Source organism: Punica granatum, chromosome 8 (genome assembly GCF_007655135.1).
Source record: "Punica granatum isolate Tunisia-2019 chromosome 8, ASM765513v2, whole genome shotgun sequence".
Taxonomy (NCBI): Eukaryota; Viridiplantae; Streptophyta; class Magnoliopsida; order Myrtales; family Lythraceae; genus Punica; species Punica granatum.
Window position 1 is genome coordinate 20,743,848 of NC_045134.1, and position 20,945 is coordinate 20,764,792.

At 44.3% G+C, this 20,945-nt stretch overlaps 1 protein-coding gene across 1 annotated transcript; it reads left to right on the forward strand.

Annotated features, from left to right (window-relative positions):
- The first annotated feature begins 5,243 nt into the window (after positions 1–5,243).
- On the forward strand, positions 5,244–6,675 carry LOC116187119 (adenylate isopentenyltransferase 3, chloroplastic-like). The gene has a single exon (XM_031515724.1). It carries the CDS (start codon positions 5,366–5,368, stop codon positions 6,392–6,394), a length of 1,029 nt encoding a protein of 342 aa, XP_031371584.1. The 5' UTR covers positions 5,244–5,365; the 3' UTR covers positions 6,395–6,675.
- The last annotated feature ends 14,270 nt before the right edge of the window (positions 6,676–20,945 follow it).

Below are 20,945 nucleotides of genomic sequence, written 5' to 3' on the forward strand. Positions count from 1 at the left end.
CACCCGACTCTCAAACCCTTCCTCGACTTTTTCCTTGCATCCCGAGGCTAGGTAGAACATTCTCGACTTAGAGGAGTTAGGACTTTTTACATTTATTGTGTGCTTATGCAGTAATGTGGTGCTTTAAGCATGTTTTGCTTGCAAGTTTACATTTTTATGCAATCTTATGTTCTATCATGCATGTTTATCCTTGATTTACATGCTAGCATGTCGGGAAACACTTAGATCGTAGTTGAGAAGAACATCCCGGCCTGAGACAGGCAAAGAGCTCACGGGTTACCCTCCATGAGAGGTGGCCGAATGCTCCTTTGCTCCTTTCGGACAAGGAAAGAGCTTCTTGGCCCTATCCAAATTCGATTCCCGAGTTTCATCGTGTTTTTCCACGTGCATGAAGTCGGTATTATTTTATCGATTTCTTAAATAATATGTTTGTGCATGCTTCCATGCTTGAATGTGCTATACAACATGGCAATACTGACTTTCGTTAAAACGCTTATCATTCATCGTGTTTGTTGCTTGAGCATGCGAGAAATGATTCGAAACGAGACGGGGAAACCTCGTGGAACCCAATTTGGGCCATGAGACCTCTCGATTTTCTCCAAGGAGAAGTGGCCGAGAGTCTCTTAGACTCGTACGGGTTGCACGAGGCTTCCTCTCCCCATTTTGAGTCCGTTCTCAGATTTCGTGCAAGTCGCAATTTCAATAACGTCGCAAATCTCGCATTAAAATTATCTTTTTCAAACAATAGACTTGAATTCGCAATTAGGTGACCCTTTCGGGCCTATTAGGACCAAGGATGTGCTAGGTCATTCTTGACCGAGTCATCTTCGGTCTTTCTTGACCCGTCCTAGTTGCCGATGCATGAATCGTTTTCACAATTAACGCATTCGGCAATAAGCTTAAGCGTTAAATTCACCAACGGGTTAATTGGGACGCTTACATGATTAAACCCATTTCACACTGACAACTTTTGCATGAATTGGCAATTAACTGATAACTTGCGTCGATGAGTTGTCAAATGAAGTTAGTGCCATTTTCAAAACTTGTCCATTTCAAAACCCGAAACGTGCGGTCCGATGTATCATGGACGTCTAGCAAACAAGGTTCATCAACAACATACAATGCCAGGTGGCCCGCTACAGGCCTAGACGATCCTAGAAGATCCAGGGAATTGGTCGACACCGGCTACAGGCCGAGGTGGCCCGCACTGCTATGTTTCCCTTTTCTAAAAACAATTTTCAAATAAAGGGCAAAATCGTCTTTTTAGAATTCAGCGACACCCCTAGGATTAGCTTGACAAAAACACTATAGTATCAGGATAAGAACGGGCTACCTGTTCAGGTGTAGGTTCATCTGCTAAGCCTTTTCTTATCCACTGATGAGTTTTTGTCATCCTAGCATAGACTCGGGTAAGTAGGACGGTTATCTCTATCGCAAAACATGCAAAACGCTGATTAATCTTTCACTCGACCTAACCAAACACTAGATAATGATTAGGGGAACTCTAGGTTCCAAATCTAGAGTCAAAACACGAGTTTGGTTAATTCAGCGGTAATTTAGTGTCCCAACACCGAAACATTGTAAAAGCAATTCATACACATGAGATTTAACTTTCTTTGTCAAATTCTCAAATCAAAGTCGAATGCTAAAATATTAGCACGCACTTGTTTGTCTAGGGTAGGATTTGCATGTCAAAATACCCCGGATTAATAAACTTGCTAATCCACGTACATTCGGTAAATGCAAACACATTGTCTGTTATTTACCTGTTACTTGTTATTTTCCAGCCCATGTTTGCCATACGGGTCGAGCCTGATCCCTAAGCCGAACAATATTAGGGTTCAACGCCCTAATCATCGATCACAGGATCCAACGCCCTAATCATCACTCACAGGGTCCAACACCCTATTCAGTGAGAGCGTGCATCAAGTTTCAGTTATTCGGTCTTTTCCTTAAACTCACGGTGAGTTGGAGAGGAATAATAACCGAACGCAAGTCGACTGGAATTCGGCCATTTGTAATTTTTATTTACTTTTTTCGAGAGTATTGTAAAGATTTCTATTTTGTACATTCATTCTGTAAAATTCCAGTCGGTGAGCGAATGGTCCGAGAGTCGAATAATTTGAATCGGTCCCATGCTTGCCTAGTCAAAAGTAAATCAAAGATTTCGCGATTCCGGTACACGCAGGAATTCAACCGCTATGGTTTGATGAATTGTATCGCAAGATTGTGAACCAATTCCCCGACACACAGATTTACTTCGCTCTCGGCTTCTCAACCGACATCGTTTAATTCATCAAATTTACGGTGTCAAAACGTGCGAATCGAGCGCAACTTAATTCATGCGATAAATAATAAAACATGCAAGCCTAGCAAACCAGAGTACCGAAAGGGCGTGCGAGATATAGGCCCGCACGTAACATGAACCCCCGAACTCGGACTTTCCGATTCCACACAGATCAATGCCTTAATAACAACTAGGTGTTTCATACCCCTAGACCCGGGTAACTTATCCACCCTCGACCTTCGGGTCGTAAAATGATAAGTGACAACTCCTTCTCACATGTGTCCGTCACGCATCCCCACGGAGAGGTGGACACTCCCAAGCCGCGCGATTTCAGGTCGCGCACATGCGGGCCCCGACGAGAGTCCACATTCTGGTCCGTACAAACGCATCTGAGCATACATAGTTGCCATGTTTATGAGGTACTCAAGTAATTTCGGTGTAGATCATTGGAATGCAGCCAAATAGGTTTTACGGTATTTACAGAGAACTACTTAAGTGTTTCATGTTCACTTATGTAATCAGTTGGAGATCATTAAGTATTATGATTTTTAAATGGATGCACAGTCTAGGATCCATGTTTGGCTATGTTTATCTACTGATTGGATGGGTCATCTCCTGGAAGAGTGATAAGCAAACGCTTACCACTATTTCAATGATGGAGGCAAAGTTCGTAGCTGTTATGCGGTATCTAATTATGGAATATGACTACGAAATTTGTCATTGGCTGTGAAATATGCATACTTTTGAAAGACCATTAAAGTTATTATGCGACAATAAGTTGGTGGTCTTATATTCTAACAATAATTCAAAGTGGCTAGTTATTCAATGATTGCGGATTCGCTCACTAAAGGCTTACCACCCATGTTCTTTCATGAGCATGTTGCTCATAAGGGTATTATTTGTGAGGATACTACGATTTAGTGGGAGGTTGTATTTCGATGTTATTCGATTGTACTAGTACATAATGGGAAATTAAACTTTATACGGAATGTAGTTTACAGGACATTCCACTCTGATTAAGTATTATTTGATCTCACTATAGAATACATTGGACCAGTTGGAAATAGGCGTGTTGAGATCACATTGCATGTAATTTCCATGCTGCAGATCCATACTTGATCTACGTCATTGAATATATTGATGTATGTGATCATTGATGGGTAGTCACGATATATATGTGATGAAGGTCGCTTTGGTCCTATGTTGATATGTTCGATGTACCAAATTGTTTAGATGTTTGGTAAAGTTACCAATTAAGAGCGCTCCTATAGTATTGTAATATATAACTGTACGGTGATATATAGGTCGGCCAAGAGGGAGATTGTTGGATTTTATTCAATAATTATGGTCCAACATATATATTAATTAGCTATGTATTATGGTTATCTTTGTTATTGACCTGATTAGGTGATCTACTAAAGTTTTAAGTAATGGGCCTTAACGATATCTCGGTAAAGTATGGGGTTTAATGTGCAGATACCATAATTTCTAATTTGATAATGGGCAGAATTAAAAATTACAATGATCTTAGGTACTTAGATGCAATTGAGGGGCTATGGTCCTCAAGCCGTACGTTAAATAGATGCTCTTTTAAAACCCCATTACTACCATTACTTAGATAGAAACGGTCTATAGCATAACATACTGACTTCGAAGATCACAACAACCGCCTCTTGCTCGTCTTTAACTTCCGCAATTAATGCAGGTATGCTTCCCAATTACCTAATTGATTCGACTTTATTGGCACGTGAGATCATGGTATTTCAGTTAATTCAATTTTCTAACAAAATCGTCCACGTTTTACCGAGGTGATTTATAGTGAAGCATTAAAATACAAGTGAAGTTTATAGTCATAGTTGTACCCCCACAACTTCACCACTTAGAGTTCGTTTGAGAGTGCGATGGGAGGTTCCGAAATTATTTTTCCTTATAATTTCAGATTTGGTGTTTGGTGAGAAATTTTGAAACCATGGATTGGGTCGAAATTGCGGTTGCAAACGTGATTTTCTCAATCAGATTAATAGGTGCTTATGAAATCTGTTTCTGCTTATTCTATTCCAAGTATTAATAATTATCTTTTTTATTTTCAGCAGTTTTCAATTGTTCTCTCCTAAACGCTTTTGCTTATTCTAAAATCAGCATTTATTTTTCAGTAATTATACTTCAGCACTTCTATTTCAACAACAACACTCTCAAACCAAGCCTTATTGTCCCCCTTCAAGTATCATGCCAAATTTCCAGGAAGTTTCCTTCTAAAAGTGATGTTAACATATGTCTATGGAAAGTTGGGCGTAGAGAAAATCAATTTTCCTTTTTTCTCAAAAAAAGTAAAATTTATTTTTCTCTAACATGAATTATATTTAAGCGATTCAGAGTTTATTTCTTTTAAATAATATATTGGATTCGAATCCTTACGAAAAAAATCCATGATTGAGAGAATTTTATCTCTTAATAGGCTGACCTAACTCGTGCTGAGTTAGTCAGAATCTTGGGCTTTCTAGATATCAGATGCATATGGAAAAGCAAAGACGTAATTTTGGGGGTTTTTTTTTTGTTTGGCAATTTGTTCTTATGTGCAATATGTACTGTTGTGTACCTCGTACGTTTTCTTGAGTCAACCGCATTCCTCGTCATCCAATACCTCTCCGACAATTGCCACTGGACCAACACATTCGCATTTGAGGCCAAACCATTGCCCCTGCAATTGGATTTATCACATCCTGTCACTCATCCCTGCAAGTTGAGAGGCTTAGTGCCCTTTACCTTTCATCGTCAGACGAAAAAAAGAAAAGTTTATACCAAAAGACAAAACATTAAATTAAAAAGAATACACTAAAGTAATTTTTGTATGAGCAAAATACACTAAATTAATTGAAAAATACAGATTCTTACTTGAGTTGACCAATTTGCACTTACAAAACCATATAAATACTCAGTTAACCCAATCTTTATATGACCTGTGAACTCAGTTGAGAAGTAGTTCTTCTCATATCCTTTGTATGCCTGTTGGCCTCTGAATCTCTTCCCTGCTTTCGATCTCGACATCGTTATATTGCACCACCCGTGTCATCTGGGGTCATGAAGAGAATTTCCATGGTCATGTGCAGACCGGCCACTAATCGGCCCTTGGTGGATACATATGGAGGCCACCTCAATATGGACCTTGTGATGATGAATCCTCGCCGGCAGAAGGAGAAGATCGTGGTCATACTGGGAGCCACTGGGACCGGGAAATCCAGGCTGTCAATCGACATTGCATCCAGGTTCCCAGCAGAGATCGTGAACTCCGACAAGATGCAGGTCTATAAGGGCCTGGACGTCGTCACTAACAAGATCACCGAGGACGAGCAATGTGGCATCCCTCACCACTTGCTGGGGACAGTCCCCCCAGATGAAGATTTCACCCGGGCGGACTTCTGTTATGAGGCATCCCTTGCAATTGGATCGATCGGGGCGCGTAGCCAGCTCCCGGTGGTAGTTGGTGGCTCCAACTCGTACGTAGAGGCTCTAGTTACGAACCACGAGTACTATAATTACCATTTCAGGTCGCCCATGTATGACTGTTGCTTCCTCTGGGTCGATGTGGAAATGCCTGTACTCCACAAGTACGTGTGCGACCGCGTTGATCGAATGGTACAACAAGGTCTAGTAGATGAGGTCCGGGAGATGTTTGACCCGGAAGCCGACTACTCTAAGGGCATCAGGAGAGCAATCGGCGTCCCAGAGCTGGACAGGTACTTTCGGACCAAGAAATTCCTCAACAGGCAGGCCCGTGCCAGAGTGCTCAAGGAGGCCATCGAGGAGATCAAGAAAAACACATGCAAACTGGCGTCCCGGCAGCGGGAGAAGATCCACAGACTATGGAACCTGAAGGGGTGGAGTCTCCACAGGCTTAACGCGACTAAGGTGTTCCATAGGCGAGGCGAGGAGGCAGACCGAGTCTGGGACGAGCTCGTGGCAGGGCCTGGCGCGGCGATTGTGACAGAATTTCTGTACAAGAATGCAGCTTTGGTAGATAGTGGAGGGTTCACTTGCGACCCTCTATTGGGAATCAGATTCCCTCACGCCATTGAGACCACAATTACGGCATCGACTGTCGCACGATAGAAAGATAGATGACGTCATCAAATTGAAGTTTCTACTGTGGCAGAAATCTGAGAAAGATTACCATTTTGAGTTTTGAGATTTGAGAGTATTGTATCATATATCGGATAGAAATTAAAATTAAAAAAAAAAAAGAAAGAAAATTTCTCACGAACCAAAAAAAAAAAAAGCTCCGTGTTCATCTTCCTTATATGTAGGCTTCAGAATCAAAGTTGACATTGATCAAAAATTTCTCCGATACTGAAAACTTTAATGCATCAATTTTCTTTTTTGATTGGGAGAAAGACCCTAAGCCTACTGATGTTTCATATTACCAACTTGAAACACATACGAACGTGTGAGTTGATGAGCCCAGATCAAGCTGTTGAATGATTGTTCTTTCTCTACCCACAGACCAAGTGCACCCCACTTATATCATGGGAGGAATAATCGAGCAAGAAGTGGAATGCGTTTTCACTTGTTAATAAAAAAATTTTAATATTTGATATTCATTTTGAGACTATTCATATCCTTTTATTAACAATTAATTTTTTATTTCATTATATTATAATTATTTCATTGTATTATAATTAGGTCTAATTAAAAAGAAAAAAAAAAGGAACAATAGTCCCATCAAAATCGAACAATAATTTCTCCAATGATTGGGCATGATGAGGGTTCCAATTGATGGTTGGAAAGATAATGCAATTAATAATAAATGATGAGAAGAAGCATACAAGGTGAAAAGAATCTGGCGTGGTGGCGGCTACACTGCACTCGCTCGCGTGCGCTTGCTTGCTGCATTCCGTACGGGATAGTCTCTATCTAGGATGGGGCATGCCTTATGTAAGAGAAAATATTGAGTGAATACTATGTAACCAAATGATTGTGTAAAATTACATTCTTGAATGACATGTATTCAGTAAAAAAATAAGTTATGTAATAAAATACGTGTCATTAGATGGTGCAGTTTTACTCAATCAAGTGATTGTGTATTATTCACCAAATATTTTTTTCCTAATTTAATGGGGCCAAAGGGGTTGGCTTTTCCAATCCAGGAGTTGGGGGGTCGTTCGTACCGTCTTCAAGCGGACAGTAGAATTTCTTCCTTTTCTAGTGAATGGGGTGTTAATTTCTTTAAATTTTTCCTTTGGGTGAATATATATGTTGACCTTGGTAATAGCAATACTGCCTCCCACTATGCATATTTCAGGCTTTCATGTCGAACCATGTAAACAACTAAACAGTAAGAGTAAACACCGGCTCAGTCAAGCAAGCCATGCGAGGCTAAGAGTCCACGGATGTCGGTAAGGGCCCCACCCAAGGCCAACGCAAGCACACTCCTGCAAATGTTGGTTAATATGAATGCATAAAGGGCATTCCAACAGAGGACATGAGAGCTCTTATTAAGTTATAAAAGAAACTCATGAATATAGTATAAAAAAATAGAAATCTAAATGAATGGGTACAAATAATTCTATCCATAAGAATCGAATATGAAACGTCTTAATTACTAGATAAAGGCTTATGCTACTGCATTACACTTTTTTTTTTAGGACATGAGAGTTTTTTTTTTAGTTACAAGACATATCAATAGATTCAGTATAATAAAATAGAAATCTTAATAGTTAATATTTGAGTATGAGTAGTCTTACAATAAGTATTCAATTTGAAACTTCTTAATTATCATGTGAAATCTACACTACATCTATTTTAATTCTAGGACGTGAGAGTTTGCCAACTTATATAAGAGTAAACTTGGAATACTAGATGATGGTCTAGTGGTAGGTTCCCCAATTATCAGCGGACCCGTGGTGGATTCCTAATTATCAGTCCTTACTGATTTTACGATTTTAAGTTTTTTTGGGTAATTAATTTTCCATTTGTTCGTGATCTATCCTCATTTGGTTATGTTACAATTATTAACAGAATGTTGGTCAAGAATTGTACGGTCTACAGCCAGTTTTAGTAAGTTTCACCATAAGAATCAAAATCAAAATAAAGGGTAGCTAAATCAATATACCTCTTGATTTTAGTCAAGAATGTGCCCCACTGTTTGATGCCCGCTCCTCTTTTGATCCAAACTCTTTCGTGGAATAAGAAATAGAAATTTAGTGATCATCATTAGCAAATAAGACAGAAAAAATATATAATATCATCAACAAAGCTATTGACTTTGACCTGCTCTTCAAAGTCTAATTACGCACTTTACGTCTCTTACTTAATTTGGTTTAGAAATTTGCATTGCAAGAATTAAGAAAAAGGAAAAAAAAAAGTAAATGAGGGAGAAAGAGGGTGTAGCACAATGACATAAGCCATCACCTATTAACCAAGAGGTTATATGGTCGATCCTCATGGTGGGACTGCCCTTATACACTTTTATTAGTTATTAAGATTTCTATTTCATCGTATTAGATCTATGTATTTTCTTTATAATTGAAAAAAAATTGAAGGGGATTATTATCTTCTTTGGCATGTCGTCAATCAATTTTGTCAACACCCCATTTCGCTCCATCAAGCAAAAAAGGCTCGTCGACAGTATACAATGCCATGACTCGAGTGTGGATACAGTTGAAAGGCTCAACAGAGCAAGAAATCACTATTCACCTCAAGTCAGCAAAATCGAGCATATGACAAATGCACACGACAGAAAAACGGCCTTGGTCATCAAAAGCCAACAGAGTGACCAGAGAGCCCAACAATATCCAAAAACCGGCATTTCCAGAGTTCACACGAACAGTCATATTTTCCGATAGTTCGCTCGATCGTCGGAAGATAGCTAATATTGGACTTCAAAAATCAACAGCAGTGCCAAACAGATAAAAAGTGTCTTCAAAAGCATTTTGCAAATCATCTGCTCTATACAAAACAACTTTTTGTATATAGATAATTTTTCAGTGGAAGTCTAACAATGCCGATTTTTCATAGAAAAGTTAATTCCAAATGTCAGATTCGGCCATGCCCCACAAGCATACAGAGCATGAACAATGCTTCAGATTGTCTCTTGAAAGCCACACAGACACTTCAAATGACTTTCAAGTGACAAAACGAGCATACCCATCTTCGGAAATGCATAACCGGAAAATGGTCTGACGGAATTACGGCAAATAAAGTTCATACTGCATTGTCCTGAAAACTCTAACGGACATACGCAATTGGGCAAAACAGACAACAGAACCCTTCTCAGTTTCCCGAGTAACCTTCGAGGAGCATAAAAGGTCATTTTCAGTGGAAATCCATATCTGAAGGTCCTCTTTTGGGAAACTTGACGCCGGATGCCTACCTTACACAATGCTAACCTTCCCAAGGCTCAATATGAAATCGTCGGAATGAATTACACAACTCACCTAGACCTCCCAAGCAATGCTTTAAAGGTCTCAGATGTACTTTTCAAGTCCTTAGAGGTCCGATCTCGATAAACAGATATTACAGTGATCATCAGAGTGCCCAAGCAACTCAGAAAGCAATCTGAGAAATGCAGTTTTGGCCTCCTAGGACGTCTCTGGCTCCACATTTGCATTACCGGCTTAAGAGTCGATTGTTCACGTTGTCTGACAATTTATGTCAAAATGACCAACGTGAGATGTAGACACAAGATATGTTGTCAGAAGCGGTTAACTTCGCTCTGGTCACCTGAAACTGATAAAAACGGCTTCCGAGCCTCATATGGACCTGGGGGATTTTTCCACGAAAAGTGGTAATCTTGAGCTCATTGGATCCATTTTCTCGCGTATATCGACAATTCGACGTTCAATTCGAACCACGAATTTCGAACGCGCGATCAATCGAGACTCGAGCTTACTCCCGACTCAACTCCAACCCAAGCACGACCCATGGCATCTTCTTCCCCTTGCTCAAGACAAAGCTAGCCACCTTGTATGCCACCTTGCAAGAGGAAGCAAAAATATCTTTAGTCTTTCACTTCTACACTCCAACATCCCATCCAAGCCATTAATGTTTTTGGCTCTTCCTCTTGAAGAATACTTGGCTCACATTCATCATCATCCTCATTAGGGCAACCAAATTTTGCTAATCTTTGCCCTAATTGCAGTTTGTTTTCTTTAATTGCTCATTAGCTTTGCCTATATATTGCTCCAAAGTGATTAACCTAATCATTTCTCTTCTTGCACACTTTTTACTAGCTTTCTCCCTCTAGGAAATGCTCTCAATTCCTAGTTAGCACCAGCAAGCTTCAATACTTCAAAGCCAAGAGGAAAAACCGAAAAAATCCCAAGAAAGCCTTTAGTTTTTAAGTCGAAAGCCGGTGTTTATCATCTCGACTTAAGTTCGAAGTTTCTCAAACTCCATATCCCACTCATTTCGGACCCATGGAGTTCATTGGTAAACTTGATTTTTCCATTTGAAGTCTTTAAGTTATTGTTTCAGGTCTATTAAGTGATTTCGGGTGAAGATCGTGCGGACGAGTGAATAGTGACACCCATCACCGCACACTCCCACGCGCCTGCTGCCGCGCACGCCCACACGCCTAGCTCGCCCGAACGTGCATCCCGTGCACCCGAACGCCCTTTCAAGGGTTCCACCGAGTCATCCGACTCTCAAACGCTTCCTCGACTCTTTCCTCATATCCCGAGGCAATGTATAACATTCTCGACTTAGAGAAGTTAGGGCTCTTTACATGTCTTCCTTGTTTACATTTTTATGAGGTGTATTAAGCATGCTTTGCTTGCAAGTTTGCATTGCACTTTCCATGTTACATCATGCATATTTATCCTTGATTTATATGCTAGCATGTCGGGAACCACTTGGATCGTAGTCGAGAAGAACATCCCGACCCAGGAAAGGCAAAGAGCTCACGGGTTTCCCTCCAAGGGAGGTGACCGAACGCTCTCTTGCTCCTTTCGGGCAAGGAAAGATCTTCTTGACCAGATCCAAGTTCGATTCCCGAGTTTCATCGTATTTTCCCTCTTGCATGAAGTCGGTATTGTTTTATCAATTCCTTAAATAATATATTTGTGCATGTTTCCATGTTTGAATGTGTTATTTAAATCATGGCAATACCGACTTTCATTTAATCGTGTCATTTATCGTGTTTGTTCCTTGAGCATGCGAGAAATGATTCAAAACGAGACGGAAAAACTTCGTGGAACCCTATTTGGGTCATGGGACCTCTCGGCTTTCTCCAAGTAGAAGTGGCCGAGAGTCTCATGGGCTCATACAGGTTTAATGAGGCTTCCTCTCCCCGTTTTGGGTCCATTCTCGGATTTCGTGCAATTCGCAATTTCAATAACATCACAAACATCGCATTGAAACGTCTCTTTTAAGCAATATGCATGGATTCACAATTCGGAGACCCTTTCGGGCCTATTAGGACTCGAAGATGTGTTTGGTCTTTCTTAACCGAATCATCCTCGGTCTTTCTTGACCCGTCTTGGTCACCGATGCGCGAATCGTTTTTCATAATTAATGCATTCGGCAATAACCTTAAACATTAATTTCACGAACGAGTTAATCGGGACGCTTACACGGTTAATTCATTCAATTTAAGCAATTTTGCACGAACTGGACATTAATTTGTAACTCGCATCGACGAATTACAAAATGGTGTTAGTGCCATTTTCAAAACCCTCATACTTTCAAATCCATATTGTGTTGCTTCCCTTTTCTGAAAACAAATCTTCAAATCAAGGGTAAGAATATCATTTTATGATTTGGCGCCATCCTAGCATAGTTAGGATGCTAGTCAGGCATTTTGTATCAAAACATGATCACCTGACTAATCTCTTCATTCGATCTAACCAAACGCTAGAAATGGTTAGGTGGAACTCTAGGTTCCAAATCTAGAGTCAAAACACGAGTTGGGTTAATTCAGTGGTAATTTAGTGACACGATACAGAACCATTGTAAAAGTAATCCACACACACGAAACTTGACTACGGACACCCGATATGTCAGGTTCTCAAATCAAAGCCGAATGCTAAAACATTGGCATGTGCTTGCTTGTCTAGGATAGGATTTACATGCCAAAATAACCCGGATCAACGATTTGTTAAAACACGTACACTTGACAATAACAAACACCTTGTCTGTTATCAATATATTGCGTGTTATCTTTTCGCACCTGTTTGCCATGCGGGTCGAGCCTGATCCCTAGGCCGAATAATATTAGGGTTCACCACCCTAATCACCAATCACAGGGTCCAACGTCCTAATCATCACTCACAGGGTCCAACTTCCTACTCAGTGAGAGAGTGCATTGAATTTTAATTCTTCGGTCTTTTTCCTAAACTCACGGTGAGTTAGATCGAAATAATAACCAAACGCGAATCGACTGGAATTCGACCCTTTTTGTAATTTGTATTTTATTGTCTTTCGAGAGCATTGTAAGGATTTTATTTTATACATTTATTCTATAAGAATTTCAGTCGGGTAAGCAAACGGTCCGAGAGTCGAATTAATCGAATCGGTCTAATGCTTGCCCAGGCACAAGTAAATCCAAGATCTCGCGGTTTCGGTTCACGCAGGGATTCAACCTCCATGGTTCGATGAACTATAACGCAAGATTGTGAACTAATTTCCCGACACATGAGTTTACTTCTCTCTCGGTTTCTCCACCGACATCGTTAAGCTCACCGAATTTTCAGTGTGAAAACGTGCGAGCCGAGCGCAACTTAATTCACGTGGTAAATAATAAAACATGCAAGCCTAGCAAACCAGAGTACCGAAAGGGCGTGCGGGATATAGGCCCGCACGTAACAGGAACCCCCGAACTCGAACTTTCCGGTTCCGCACAGACCAATGCCTTAAAAACAACTAGGTGTTGCATACCCCTAAACCCGGGTAACTTATCCGCCCTCGACCTTCGGGTTGTAAAATAATAAGTGGTGATTCATTCTCACGCGTGTCCGCCACGTGTCCCCACTGGAAGGTGGACACCCCCAAGCCGCGCGAATCCCTTAGTGGATTCGGGCTCGATCCTTTTTGCTTGCTTGCATGTTCATTTACCGCTTTCTGTAACTTTCCCGCTTATCTATTTTACGCACTTTTATTTAAGCACTTGCATTGCATATCACGATAGCTTCAGGAACCTATGGGTCGCGTCCCACGACCGATGATAGGAACACAGGTTAGATAGGGTTTCCGAGTAAGGGTACGTCGCACGGTTGGACCGTCGATTAGGCCCATAAAGAGCCCCGCTCGATTTCAAGGAATTGATACCCATGAGTCTGGGGGCCCCCATCCCTAGTTAGTTGCTATCCCGGTAGCACCTAAACCATGCATAAACAGAGACTGTCTTGCTGGACCAAAATTGTCTTCATGCCGTCAACCGACCCAAAAGTTGAGTCTTTGAGTCGGCCTGTAGTTTTCTTTTTAGGCGGGCCTTTTGTTGTTTTCACTTAATGAGTGTTGTACAATGTAAAGTACTCGTGTTATGGTTTACTTTCCTGCACTGCACGCATATTTTTAAAACAACCTAGGACATTGCATCAGTTTGATCCTAAACATTAAACCTCAGTTTGATCCTAAACATTAAACCGACATACTTTCCATTTAGGTAAGGATGGACCGCTCGTATCCCTATCTTAGGTTCGATGTCATCATTACACCTGCCGTGGATATTACTCACCAGTGGAGAACCTTTCGCCCAGTTGATCGCGCATTCCTCCGGCTCATCATAGGAGATTTACCGCTACTTGCTGATTCTCCCATTGATTGGACTTTGCTCAGAACCGCTATCAGTTTCTGGGACACTTAGCGGGCCGTATTCAACTTTCAGGGGACAGAGTAACCTCCTACGATAGAGGAATATACGGCACTGATTCAGCGGCCCATGCCGACTCGTGACATCGTGGTGCCCAACCAGTTTGCCACGATACAAACTAGACTAGCCGTTCCTCTAGATCTTCGCGATGAAGAAATTCGTCGTGAGCTTCAGCACGAATGGGATCATAGCATTAAGACTGAATGGCTTGTAGATTTCATTCATGTCCGTGCTCTCGATGCAACGGGGGAATCCTATCAGCGCGACGCCTGTCACGGGTTCCTTCTGCTCATCTTCGGAACTATTCTATTTCCGTACTCGTCGAACCTCGTAGACGGGGCTCTTGCCCAAGTCATCCTCCAAGTGGTAGGAGGCCATAGTTATGTTGAAGCCGTCTTGGCTGAGACCATACAATCTCTTGACTATGTACGAGAGATTCGACGTGGTACAATGAGAGGAGCTCCACACCTATTGCAAATTTGACTTCTTGCACACATCAGGCCGTTCTGTTCATCCCACCCTTTTTCATGCATCACCGATGAGCGCTCGCTCATCGCTCATCTACTCCATGTGTTTCGACCTTCCAATCGCAACTCCATCGACTGGATACAATTCATGGAGGAGCTCACCCCAGCTCAGTTTTTATGGACTGCTCGTTGGAATCCCGGCGATCTCATGGCTATTGGTTGTCCTTCAGTTATAGGACTTCCCCCTAATTAGTCATTTAGGGAGCACACATGTCTTTCCAGCCCGAGCCATCAGACAACTCAGCAGCCTACAGGATATTCCTACAGAGGCGGATCGCACTCCATACTGCTTCATGTGGGCGGATATTACAGCTTTACTCCCGGATAAGGTTCTACAGATTAGAGAAGTTCGACGCTTATGGGACACGCGGATCATTCAGTTGCTCTACTTCCTGGAGCACCCCACTGACGATGAGCGAGCTTTTTCAGCTACCGTAGCATACGTGGCTCAGTTCCATCCACAGGGAGTCACACCTATTCGTCGGCTACGCACGCAACGAACTCCGCGGGTACAGCAGGCAGACATTCCTGATGCGGAGACCTCCGTCCAAGGAGCCATGCGCACAGAGTTGCAGTCCATCAGTGAAGAGCAAGACCGACTTCGCTGTGAGCTTGTGGATATTCGCGCAGGACTCACGGATTAGAGAGAGCTTCGGAGAGAGCTACCTCAGACACGCGCACACATTGCGAACCAAGACAGGGACATAGCGCGTTTGAGCGCTATGCTAGACCAAGCGCAGGCGAAAGCGCGCAAGGCCTCCTATCCTTAGGTTTACTTTGTTAGCGCTTTATCCCTGCTCGAACCTACATAATGCTCACTCAATGCTCGGGCATAGCGTCGGTTCAATATTTATGTTCCTTCTTTTAAAACAAACTATCTTTCTAAAATATGGAGCTTGAATCAAATTGATGTAGTGACATTAGTGCTTTCAAAACTCATGCATTACATACATTTTATCTATTTCTATGTTTGCACGGCAGCTACCAGCCCGCACTAGAGGCGAGTCGTGTCAACCTTCGCGGGTAGACTGCCCACGGTCTTCGCCTCTCCATGGCAAGACGTGCTATGACCAGAGGCCGTTCATCCCGGCCACCCACCCCGTACGACAGGTGAGTCGTGCCAACCTTCGCGGGCAGGTCACCTGCGGCCTTCACCCTTCCTCCATGGCAAGGCGAGCCACGGCCCGAGCGCCGATCAACCTTCCCAAGCGAAGTTAATCAACACTAACTTCCGTTTGACTGACCACATCCTCGATGTGCCCTGACACGTCTCCAATGCACCAGTATACACTTCTTCACACAACAGTGCGCACCACTAGCATGTCCAGACGCGTCACCACATACCACATGCACGCACCATCAGCACATCTCTTGTGTGTACCAATGCACGTCTCTCGGTGTGCTCGCAGGACGCCTACCAAGCCAGTTCGTTTCCCTACACTCTTGCATTGAAATGTCGAACAGTTCATGCTTCTTCATTGTTTCCTTTTCCCATCGTAGGAAATCCACAACAAGAAGACACCTTGAATACTGAACCACTACAATTGAGACAATAAACGTCTCTCGTCTAGCTCCTTGGGATGTCAACACTGAGTTCCCACCTTCTCTGCACAAAGATCACAAGCAAATTAGAGTCATCGCTTTGCAGCGCCATGCGCTGTTCCTCAGCGTTGACCTTTACTTTCGCATTTCTTGCACTTTCCTATCAAGCATGCATTTACTGCATTGGGCTTCGACCCCGCATCGGATTTCGGCCCTGCATTTACTGCATTGGGCTTTGGCCCCACATCAGGCTTCGGCCCTGCATTTACTGCATTGGGCTTTCACCCTGCATTTACTGTATTGGGCTTCTGCCCCGCATCGGGCTTTGGCCCTGCATTTACAACATCAGGGCTTCGGCCCCACTTTTTGGGCTTTGGTCCCGCTTTGGGCTTCGGCCCTGTATCGGGCTTTGGCCCAGCATTTACTGCATCGAGCTTTGGCCCCGCATCGGGCTTTGACCCCGCATTTACTACATCGGGCTTCGGCCCTGCATTTACTGCATCGGGTTTCAGCCCCGCATCGGGCTCCGGCCCCGCATTTACTACATTGGGCTTCAGCCCTGCATCGGGCTCCGGCCCTGCATTTACTGCATTGGGCTTCAGCCCCGCTTTGGGCTTCAGCCCTGCATCGGGCTCCGACCCCACATTTACTGCATCGGGCTTTGGCCTCGCATCTGGTTTCGGCCCAGCGTAGGGCCTCGACCCTGCATTTACTACTTTCGGGTCTCAGCCCTGCATGTACTGCTTTTGGGCTTCGGCCCAGCATTTACTGCTTTCAGGTTTGACACCCTGCATTTGCTGCTTTCAAGCTCATCTAAAATCCAAAATCGACTTGGATTCAAATTCATCCTGGTGATACTTCGAGGAGCAACTCTAATCCTTTCACTGCAAAGGCCGAAATTGACAGCTTCACAAACAGAGCATGACCCAACTCTCGATCGCAGGAGATACCAGCATGATTATACCTCCGATCAAAGAGTAGATCTCATCCACCCGTTCTCCGCTGTCGCCACCGACTAAACACTGGGGCAACACGCACACTCTTTCTTAAGCTCTCTTTTGCTTTAATTTAAATACATTCCCATAAACGGGCTCCCGATTAGAATAAGTACTTCGAAGAGGACATTAGGACAGTCTTTGCGACGCCCTATTAGTTTTGTTGGACATGTTCGACTCGCATGTCCTCATGGGACCCGGCTTCTCGAGCCTTCCCTAGAACGGCTGCGTATGCCTACTCACAATTAGGGAAAACATACTTATGCGACCTCAGTCACAATCTAACCACTCCAGAGTGGTGATGACTAGATTCCTGTAAACAAATGTCGTCTGCACGCGGCATTCCATGGGTTGCGGGTGGGACAAAAAGGGATTTTCCCATGGGATCACTCCATATTTCTTACCACATATTCCCCCGCATAATCGCCTAATGCGTTGTCTTCTTTATCTTCCTTCATAGGGGCACATTGACTACAGGCGAAGAGCGATGCGTGAGTTCACGCTTCCCTGAGAACTTGTTTAGGACCCTTTCCTTATACTTTGACGAGGGAGGTGTTCGATGATGAGGTACCCCTTATAAAACCGAAAACAAAGACAATTGAGTGAATCACTCAGCATCGATGTAACCGTCTTCCTCAAACATCCAGCGGCTTCAACAGCGTGCACCCTCCAAGAGGCACGCACTGTAAAGAACAGCAAGAGATGATCGAAGACATCGCACCAGGAGCCTGCCACGGGCCACTTCAACAAATGAAGATCGAGGCATCCTCGTCTAACATTCACACCGAGGCAATCTCTTATTTTCTTTCTTAACAACAGGGAAAATTCACATGTAAAGCTTGCAAGGGCAAATGACACGAAGTTCGACTTCTGAGTGCATAAGAGTCAAACTTCCAAGAAAGCCGACCCTCACAAAATAGGGCTAGCAACATGCAACAAGTCTCCATGAGGCGAAGCACACCAAAGCGGCCTCGGCCATGCAAAGTCGAGGAGTTTCAAACAAAGACACGGGGCACAAAATAAATCCCAGCTGCAAAAAAAAAACAGAGTGAAAAGAAGCAGGAAAAACCCACTAATGAAGAGAGAAAGAAAAGACACGGGAAAAACCAGTCAATGAATAAAACAAGGCACCGCCAAGATTTAAAACTCCGACGCCGCCAATCCAGGGAAATCAACAAACCCCGACAAAAAGGGGAGCAGCAGACGCAACTCCTCGACGGAGACAGAAAAAAATGCACTCGGAGGTTGAATCCTTCAAAACCTTTGCCCTTGCAAACTCGAGAGATAAAAGAATCGAGCCCGCTAGGTCGAAAACCCCTTTTGGGACAGCTTAGGCAAAAGCTAGTGTACGACCGGAAACCCTTTGGGGCTCTCGTGGCAAAAGGAGAGCTCTTCCCCTTTAGGTTGAAAGGTGCGGCCCCAAGGTGGGTGACTGTAGCAAAATTAGAACAAAACGAGAGATAGATAAAATTGCCCCCTAGTCTCTCACACATCGTGTAGAAAAGAGATCCCCAAGGGAAGTGGCCAGGTTATCTATTTCCACAAGATCCCCGATCGACTCTCTAATACCATTCAACCGTCCAAGAGGGAACCTTCCTCAAGCACAGTGGGCAACTGAACACGCCGTCCAAGCAGTTAGGTACAACCTACACAACAGAAAGACGAAGGAAAATGGGGGTACATCTCGCTGCATATGTGAACCCGTGTATCCTTTTAGCATGGGGCAACGTGCTTCCCAAGCTTTTTCTTTTCTCTTTGTCTTTGCATAACTCCAAATGGGTCACAGCCTCCCCTTAACAGGCTACCACAAAACCAAATCCCAGACATTCCTCTCCGAGGGTTTAGTCATAACGCTTTGGAAATGGTCAGACCGAGTCTGACCAAATCGAACAGAAATCCCCAAGCGGATTACAAATGTAGCCGCCCTACAGTACCCTATTGAGAAGGGTTCAAAGCCGATGGGTGCGTCGAACAACAGATAGAACGGGAACCCCCGGAGGCCTTGCATCTAGGCCTCCAAAAACGGGATCCATCTGCACTGTCAAAGCAAAATTCTTCACGAGTCGCTTAGGTGACCCGAAACTAAAGATCCGTGTGTCACAACGCCACTCTTTTTGGTGCTCACCTGTACCTATCATTTGTTAGTATTTCTCACATGATCAACTAGTAATGCCAGGATCACATGTACCCTATAGCAAGAACTATGGCAGACTCCGATTCCCGACCACTCGGGATACGTAGGCGCTCCATCCCAGAGCTCGAGTTGTTCAGCAAGCGGCATCCCGCAAAGCAAAATCTCTCATCGCATCGCCAGCAAAAGCACAATGGCCCAACAGCAAATCCGGCATCCGACAAAGTGTAACCACTCCAGTAACAACGTTGGCATCTAACAAATCATAATTTTCAAGGTTTCACATCCCACTCAACCGCAGTCAGGGTTTACACCCGCTTCATGCATTCAGGTTTCACACCCACATCATTGTAGCTTTAATCCCAGGAAGAAGTCTTTAGAGCATCAATCGAGTTTACATTCATACTTTACAAGCTCGCCGAGCTTGCTCGCTCGCGCCTCTTGCAACCTTGCAGGGTCTGCTTACCCGTGCCAGTTCACCTTCATGCTTTGCAAGTTCGCCGGGCCAGCTCGCTCGCGCCTCTTGCAACCTTGCCGAGTCTGCTCACCCGTGCGAGTTCACTTTCATGCTTCGCAAGTTCGCCGAACCTGCTCGCTCGCGCTTCTTGCAACCTTGCCGAGTCTGCTCACCCGTGCGAGTTCACTTTCATGCTTCGTAAGTTCGCCGAACCTGCTCACTCGCGCTTCTTGCAACCTTGCCGGGTCTGCTCACCCGTGCGAGTTCACCTTCATGCTTCGCAAGTTCGCCGAACCTGCTCGCTCGCGCTTCTTGCAACCTTGTCGGGTCTGCTCACCCGTGCGAGTTCACCTTCATGCTTCGCAAGTTCGCCGAACCTGCTCGCTCGCGCTTCTTGCAACCTTGCCGGGTCTGCTCACCCGTGCGAGTTCACCTTCATGCTTCGCAAGTTCGCCGAACCTGCTCGCTCGCGCTTCTTGCAACCTTGCCGGGTCTGCTCACCCTGCGAGTTCACCTTCATTCTTCGCAAGTTCGCCGAACCTGCTCGCTCGCGCCTCTTGCAACCTTGCCGGGTCTGCTCACCTGTGCGAGTTCACCTTCATTCTTCGCAAGTTCGCCGAACCTGCTCGCTCGCGCTTCTTGCAACCTTGCCGGGTCTGCTCACTCGTGCGAGTTCACCTTCATTCTTCGCAAGTTCGCCGAACCTGCTCGCTCGCGCTTCTTGCCACCATGCCGGGTCTCCTCACCCGTGCGAGTTCACCTTCATTCTTCGCAAGTTCGCCGAACCTGCTCGCTCGCGCTTCTTGCCACCATACCGGGTCTCCTCACCCGTGCGAGTTCACTTTCATGCTTCGCAAGTTTGCCGAGCCAGCCCACTCGCGCCTCTTGCAACCTTGCCGGGTCTCCTCACCCGTGCGAGTTTACTTTCATGCTTCGCAAGTTTGCCGAGCCTGCTCGCTCGCGCCTCTTACAACCTTGCCGGAACTGCTCACCCGTGCCAGTTTACTTTCATGCTTCGCAAGTTCGCCGAACCTGCTCGCTCGCGCTTCTTGCAACCTTGTCGGGTCTGCTCACCCGTGCGAGTTCACCTTTATTCTTCGCAAGTTCGCCGAACCTGCTCGCTCGCGCTTCTTGCAACCTTGTCGGGTTTGCTCACCCGTGCGAGTTCACCTTCATTCTTCGCAAGTTCGCCGAACCTGCTCG

Bases quoted from the DNA above. Each gene is read 5' to 3' on its own strand.
- LOC116187119 (XM_031515724.1), top strand. From the start codon at position 5,366: ATGAAGAGAATTTCCATGGTCATGTGCAGACCGGCCACTAATCGGCCC.